This window comes from Contarinia nasturtii, unplaced genomic scaffold (genome assembly GCF_009176525.2).
Source record: "Contarinia nasturtii isolate CC-2019 unplaced genomic scaffold, AAFC_CNas_1.1 Cnas_scaffold_1630, whole genome shotgun sequence".
In the NCBI taxonomy this organism is placed as follows: domain Eukaryota; kingdom Metazoa; phylum Arthropoda; class Insecta; order Diptera; family Cecidomyiidae; genus Contarinia; species Contarinia nasturtii.
In genome coordinates this window covers 56773-64197 of record NW_022198965.1, presented here as the reverse complement: position 1 = coordinate 64197, position 7425 = coordinate 56773, and the positions used below count along the sequence as shown (strand labels likewise).

General features: G+C 33.6%; 1 protein-coding gene across 1 annotated transcript in view; it reads right to left on the bottom strand.

The window, feature by feature from the left end:
• LOC116346699 (toll-like receptor 6) overlaps window positions 1–6708 on the bottom strand; it is a 27542-nt gene extending 20834 nt beyond the window's left edge. The window contains exon 1 of the mRNA XM_031776891.1: window positions 2944–6708. Coding sequence (XP_031632751.1) covers window positions 2944–5211 — 2268 coding nt within the window. The 5' untranslated portion in view covers window positions 5212–6708. The remainder of the gene's footprint in view (window positions 1–2943) is intronic.
• Between the last annotated feature and the right edge of the window lie 717 nt (window positions 6709–7425).

Below are 7425 nucleotides of genomic sequence, written 5' to 3'. Positions count from 1 at the left end.
TAAGAAATTTTACCAATTCAATTCAAGAAATTTACACTTGTTTTTTTGAAATTTTCAATACTTACATATGTTTTCACACTTTTTTTCACTGTTATTTTATCATAATAATAAAATACATATAAAAACTCACAATAATAAATTAGAATTTCAAAAACTCAAACACGGTTCATATCAACAAACATTAAAGTCACATTTCATGAAATGTCAAAACACTACGAACAGTGTTGCCAAAAGTGATAGGCTCGTAGTTCCATTACGCGCCCTCCACTGCACGGCTACGGTGCCTCATATGGGGTCAAATCTTACAAAGTCGATTTACACTTTTTTGGTCCAGAATTCTTGAAAAAATGTGGATGAGAAAAATATCAATTCTAAGGTATTTTTGCATAATGATTCAAAATTTTGGGGTTTCAGGTCAAAAAAATCATATCTTGGGGATTTTTGACCCCTCGACCACCTTAAGGAGTGGGGGGACTTGGAAGGCAGGGGTCCGAAAAAATTTCTCTCGTCTTTCTGAACAACTTTGTAGTACATTATTTTTTGATCCGATGAACTTTTGAAAAATTGGGGGCACCCCACCCCTTGAGGAAAAATTCAAAATTCTGCTCAGATAGAAATTTTCTATTTTTTATCCCCAACATACCCCCCAAAAGTTTTTTCAAAATTCCCACCCCCTAAGAGTGAGCCCATTATATGCGCCACTCTGTATATGAAGCGATTCGTATTATCCAATAGATTTTGAAGTGAAATTCATTATGAAACATCAAACAAAAAACAAAAAGAAACAAGATCCATCTCAAAAAGTTGCGTTCGCTTTATGTGTATTTTCTCTTTTTTCGCTTTAGTATATATCAGAATACTTTATTGAATTTCCATAGTTGACGGGAATGAAGAAACAAAAAAAACGAAACGGATAAGCTGTAAATTCCTAATGCCTTTGTGAGTGTGTTAAAGTGGATAAAAGAATTAACAACAAAACATAAAGAAGCTAAGGATAATGGTGAGATGGCGAGAGAGAAAATAAAGACTGAACATGCGTCTTCGAAAAATATGTTGTGCAAAATTGGACACGAAGTTATGCGTGTAACAACCAACAGTAACCATGTAATGTAATATCTGAGCAACGTTGATGGAAAAAGACACGTTAAAAAACACGACTCGAAATCGTACTCACTAACAACAACAACAATTAATCTAAGCCAGAGATATACACTTCACATTGGGGTGGCACAAAAAAATAAGTATTAAATTTTCCACATTCCAGACCAGTTTTATCATATATGGAGCCTAAAAATACCATGTGGACCTTTATTTTGTTCAATTGGGTGACCCAGGCGCTACAAATTCATTTGGTAAATTCCTCGATGGGACCTTTGGAAGTCTTTTAATTTCTACAAAAAATTATGAAAAAAATACGTAGTAGGAGTTTTTTAGGTACGAGAAAAATGAATCGACGTAAGTTTTGCGATACAACCAATTTTTCAATACATTTTTCATAGAAAATTGTGAAAAAAATTACCAAAAATGTGGGAGCTATACAACGTAGCGACGTGAAACTTTGCACAGATTATTTAATTCTGGAAGTTTGCCAAAAAAATCAGGAGTTCTTCCCATACACATTTTTTTTTTGCCACCCTACTTCACATATTTTGTTTAAAAGGGTGACTTGTACAAACACATACGAGGAAATAGCAGCGGTATCAAATAATACTGGAAAGGCGCAGTAATTTATCGGTAATCAAGTTGATTTAAGTTGAAATACTTGAATATCCAATATCATGGCAAGACGAAGGAAAATTGTATTGATGATTACGATGAAGACGAAAGAAAGAAAAAAAAATGAGCGAAGAAAAAACGATGCTCGCCACTTCATATGTGAACAAATAACACACATACACTGGCACTAAATCCATCCCACTTGATATAATCGTTGATTTTTAGAAGTCGAAATGATATCATAAGTGTGCTATGCCTAAATTTTATAGGTTTAAACATCCCACTTGAAAAATTGACAATTATAAAAATATGAAAACATCATAAGAGCGCACATTAGTATTTGACTTCAAATCTAAACATTTAATTAAATTAATTAAAGAAATTCAAAGTGCAACAACACGATAAATATGAACATTGAACACTTCTCGACATTTAACACCATTATTAAAATGCTATTTTCATGTACATGCGACGAAGATTACGCCCAATAATACCAATTTTGGAGCAAGGTGTGGAATTTATAAGGTATGATAGTTTCTTGACTTTGAATTATACACAGAAATTTACACATTGTAAAGTTTCGTTAGTCGAGTTAACATTTGATGTATGCGTTGAGTGCCAGCTTGTTAAAAAATATGCTAGAATACGCTAGAACTACTGCATATTAACAGGCACTGCTTGTAAAGTGGCTTTAAAAAACGAAACAACATCACACCAATATTCGTCCAACTCAAATATGGCGTACTTCAATTCGAAATAATGTGTAAATCATTCATCAGTAAGAAATTGTTATCACCAATCTACAGTTTTCCCTCATCAAATTGCACTGTTCATGATGCTGTTCGCATGATGTTCGGTGAACGATAAGCATCCAATAATTTATATGCGATTTTTTCTCTCAATTTATACGCATTTATAATTTTGGATGCCCGAATTCACTCAGTTCCACTTATTTCTATTATTATGTTCATGTTCATTTTGCTCTTGAATTCGCATCAAGTCGCATAAATAATAATACATACAATAAAGTTAATTTCTATATTTTGAAACGCATATTTTTCATTTTTCACTGGGAATTCTATACAGCTATCATAACCGAAAATTTTGTGATTTAACTGTTACTTCTCTTATCTTCCGAATGAGTTTTGTACTAATGGACAAAAATGATAACTATCTTGTAACTTGTTTGTTACTGGTATATATATATATATATTGGGTAAAACTTACCTGATTAATTTTTTGTAACCAATCGATATTGCAATCGCATATGAACGGGTTACCGCCAATGTAGAATTCGGGTAACATTTTGGCTGATGAAACAGGTTGTAAACGCAATGCCTTTACGTCCAAACTGGTTATTTGATTTGCATACAAATCTACACGAGTTAAGTTCGTTTTTTGCATAAATGTGTGTGGTTCAACGGTTGTAATAAGATTATCATTGAAAAATAGTAACTCGATGCTATTTGGTATGGAACTTGGTGTCACTTTTTCGATTCGATTGAAACTTGCGTCTAATGTCTGTAGTTTCAGTTGATTGTCCAAACCGTAAACATTTGTTAGTTCTGTTAATTCATTCTTATGCAAGTCGAGCCATTGTAGACTTAACGGGATTTGTGCATAATCAAAATGTTCAAGTTTATTATCGGAGATATTGAGCCATAATAAATTTGGCATATGTGCGAAGAGTCCATTAATTTCGGTAAGATAGTTTCCGTCGAGACGAATTGCCTGAATACTGGATGTCATTTCAAATGCGCCTGGTTCCACAAAGGAGATTTTATTGCGTGCCAAATTCAAAATCTGTAGACTGGGTAAATCCTTGAAAACATTTTTTGTAACATTTTCTAAATTATTGCCTATCAAACGCAAACCGTATAAATTGGACATGCCACGAAAGCCGGGCTCATCAAGCGATACGATTTGATTCTCACCCAAATCGACTGTTCGTAATAGACGCATATCTTTGAGTGCCAATGGCACTGTTCGTAATTCATTGCCGTTAAGATTTAAATCTTGAAGTGAGCTGCAATTGCGAAAAGCCTCCGGATGAATGCCGCTCAGTACATTATTATCGAGTGACAATAATGATAAGACGTATAAGCCATTTAGGGAATACGCGTCCAAATATTTGACACGATTGTGTGACAAAAGCAGCGTGTGCAAATTATTCATCGGTGCGAATGTATCGGCTGCAATTGATTCAAGTTGATTGTGTCGCAAATTCAAGATCTGTAGTGTGTATAGGTCCGAAAAAATTTCAGGCTCGAGGTTGGTGATTTTATTGTTTGACAGATTCAATAGCACTAAACGGATGAGGCCTGCAAATGTACTTTTGTCAATCCAACCAGATGTGATTTTATTGGTGCTTAAATCGAGTGCTTGAATTTGTTCCAAATTCGACAATAGTTTGGGAGATAATACGCTAATTGAATTATTTTGTAAATACACTTCCTGAATAGACTGGGCTGGATCTTTGAATAATTCGGATGGCAACGCAACAATTCGGTTCGAACTGAGATCAAGTATTTGTAGATTTCGCAAACCGCCCAAAGCTTTATCATCGACCATTGAAATTTCATTGTTATGTAGTTTTAAGTGCTTTAAGCGTTTCAATTGGCCGAAACCATTTGCAGGCAATAAAACGAAGTGATTGTAAGATGCATCCAGTGTATCAATATCCAAAGTACATGGTTGTTTTGAGCCGAATCTTGTGCCATCTGATGAAGCATTGTTTTTGGTTGAACTGTTTGTCGTTGATGATTCGTTTATCATATTTCCATTAGGTTGCTCACTCTTCGGTTTTTCACGAAATCCCAAATCATTGATGTCCTGCAAGCGATTCGCACTGATATTCAAGAAATTTAAATCGCCTAAACTACAAAATAGATTTTCGGGCAACGACCAAATGTTGTTTAAACTAAGGTCTAATCGTTCCAGATTTTTTGTGTGGACAAATGAATCTATTTCAATATCCAAACTAAGTGCTAACCAATTAATATTATGCGTACGTATCGTTAAATTACGCAAATCATTTAAGCCCAATAATACTTCTTGTCCCAATTTTGCGAATTTGCAGTGTTCGATGGTTAGATCTTTCAATCGGGCTATATGTTGAAAACTTCTCGGTTCTAGTGCACTTTTTGCCATTATTGTATCGTTACACAGAATAGTCAACGAAATCGTGTGCTCTGATGGAATTACACTAAAATTTGTTGTATCGAATTCACTGTTGATTGTGCGTAAATTACATGCCAAAGATACTTCTTCCATTCCGTCAACAAAAAATCGACAATCGTCCGGTGCATCATATTTAAGCTGTGCATCGGCGCCAGTGCCGCTATTCAAACTATTGCTGCCGGCGCCCGTGTATGCACCTAGTTTCATTGCTCCAGCAATATTTTGTGCAGAATGCATTTGTGGCTTACTTTTTTCGCTATTAATACAAACACCAAATGTGCAAGCCAATAGCACTATATGTCTTACGGTCAACATGATGATGAAATTTAAAATATTCGGTAGGCTTTATTCATCAAACAATAGTAAAACTAGCAATAGGTTATTCAAGTCGTCTTCTAATTTTCAATATGACTTTTTGCTTTCTGTCTTCCCTCTACTTTGATTTTTTAACGTCGAGTTTCAACAGTGCGAAATTACTTATTCCTGGCTGCGAGGAATACAAATTCAACATTCACCCGATATAAAGTCAAAAAAACAATATTTTCTGGGTGAACTGCATGTGGAAAGATATATACGATGGAAAACACGGATTTTATTAATGGTGCTTTTCGTCTAACAGATCCTTTCTTAAAATTTTGATGCGAGTCCGAGTGCTTGTGATTTCAGTATACGTTCGTGTTTGGCATTAAAATCATACTTTTGTTACGTTCTCCGACTCGATTCGTGAGATGTATAATAATTTATTATTATATTTTCTGAAATATATTTGATGTTCGACTTTTTTGTAATTTTTTTCCTCTTGTCAAATTTTCACACAGCCCGGTAACGGATTTCAGTATTTATTTCCTATTTCGGTTCCTCTGTATGGTGTTTCGAATTAAATTTATTTATGGTCAGTATTGTTTATTCTAGTTTCACTGGGACCAATTCGTTTTACATTCCTATTTTGTGATTGTGTATTGTGTACTGTATTTTTTTTACTTTCGTTTCTCTCGGTGGTAGATGTCGGGCTTTAGAGGTTTGCTTTTCGTCTTTCAGACAACAGTTTTTCTCGCAATTACTATGGCATATCGGTTGAACATGAACGTAGAATAAAATGGTGTACGTCTTAACACATACATAATATAGATTATGGCAAATGTATCGTGGCACTACTGCTTATCACCTTCATATTCAGCACATGCCCATTTAATGAAAGTTGGCTTTATTTTTGCATGCTTGCTTATATTCCTTCTTAGGGTGTGTTGTTTTGGATGTTTTTTGTGTCCGATTTCCACTTTTTCTGCTTTATTAATCAACGATCGTAATTTTTTGTGGCGTTGATTCGAAAAAATGTACTGTGAAAAGTGTATTTGATCAATTTTGAATTTGTATAAGACTCAGATATCAATCACATATTTTTGAATTTTAAATTCATTTATGTACTTGGTATTGTTTTGTACTTGCTATATTAATTATCTGTTGTTTCTCTCTCTCTCTCTCTCTCTCTCTCTCTCTCATTTCATACTATCAATTTATGTTTGTAGAATGTTCTAGTTTAGTTTTTTAAATAGAGTTCAAATCTATTGCAATTTTTGCCATATTTCATCTGATTTCACTTGATTTATAAGCCCACTATTGATGTTATTAACATAATATCGATGTTACATTGTAATGTTAGTTCACTTTTGTTACAACAAAAAAGTCAAATTCTATTCCTTGTATGGAACAATTTCAACTTAAAATGAAAACTACACGACCAGTTCTACAAATCAAACACTGTTTCAATCAATTTCATGATTTTTTATGCACATGCACTTAACTCAGTTTTGATTCAATCTAAAATCAAATAAAATGATTATTAAATTATAATTCCTTAAAATGAAATTATATTGATGTGGCTTTTTTATAATGCACTTTTTTAAAATCACGTAATATTTTTACACTACACTAGGCTTTTTTTATGATATAAAATTCACACGCAATAGGATATAAAATACACTATATGGTTCTCAAACTATTTTTAAAAATTCCAATGTAAAATGTTGTCAATCCGATCAATTTCGTGTTTAATGCACTTACGAAGAACGTGAATGATTATTTGTTCAACCACACATTTTGAATTTAAAAAAAAAGTTCTAGTCGTTTTCCGTGTTCGTATATTTCTTTTTTTCGTAGATACACATAAAAGTAAGAGGAAAAATATTGACAGCGTCGATTCCGCCGACAGTATACGTGTTTACACTCGAACGTTTCAAATCAGACTGGAGCCAACACGGCACTATAACTTTTATATATATATTTCACTGCTTTTGTGTTAATTTTTTATTCTGGATAGTCTGCATATGCTGTATGTATTGTGTTCTGCAACTGCAACCGAAACGCACGCACAAAGAGAAACAAGAATATCTACATAGCTCATAGCATTGAATATGGACGAAGGAGAAATATATGGATGAATAACTGGTTCGGGAGAAAAACATAGCTATGAAACGCGTTTTTGAAAGTATAAGTGAAATAGACTAGGTTTCCACCTATAAATTTGTTTTT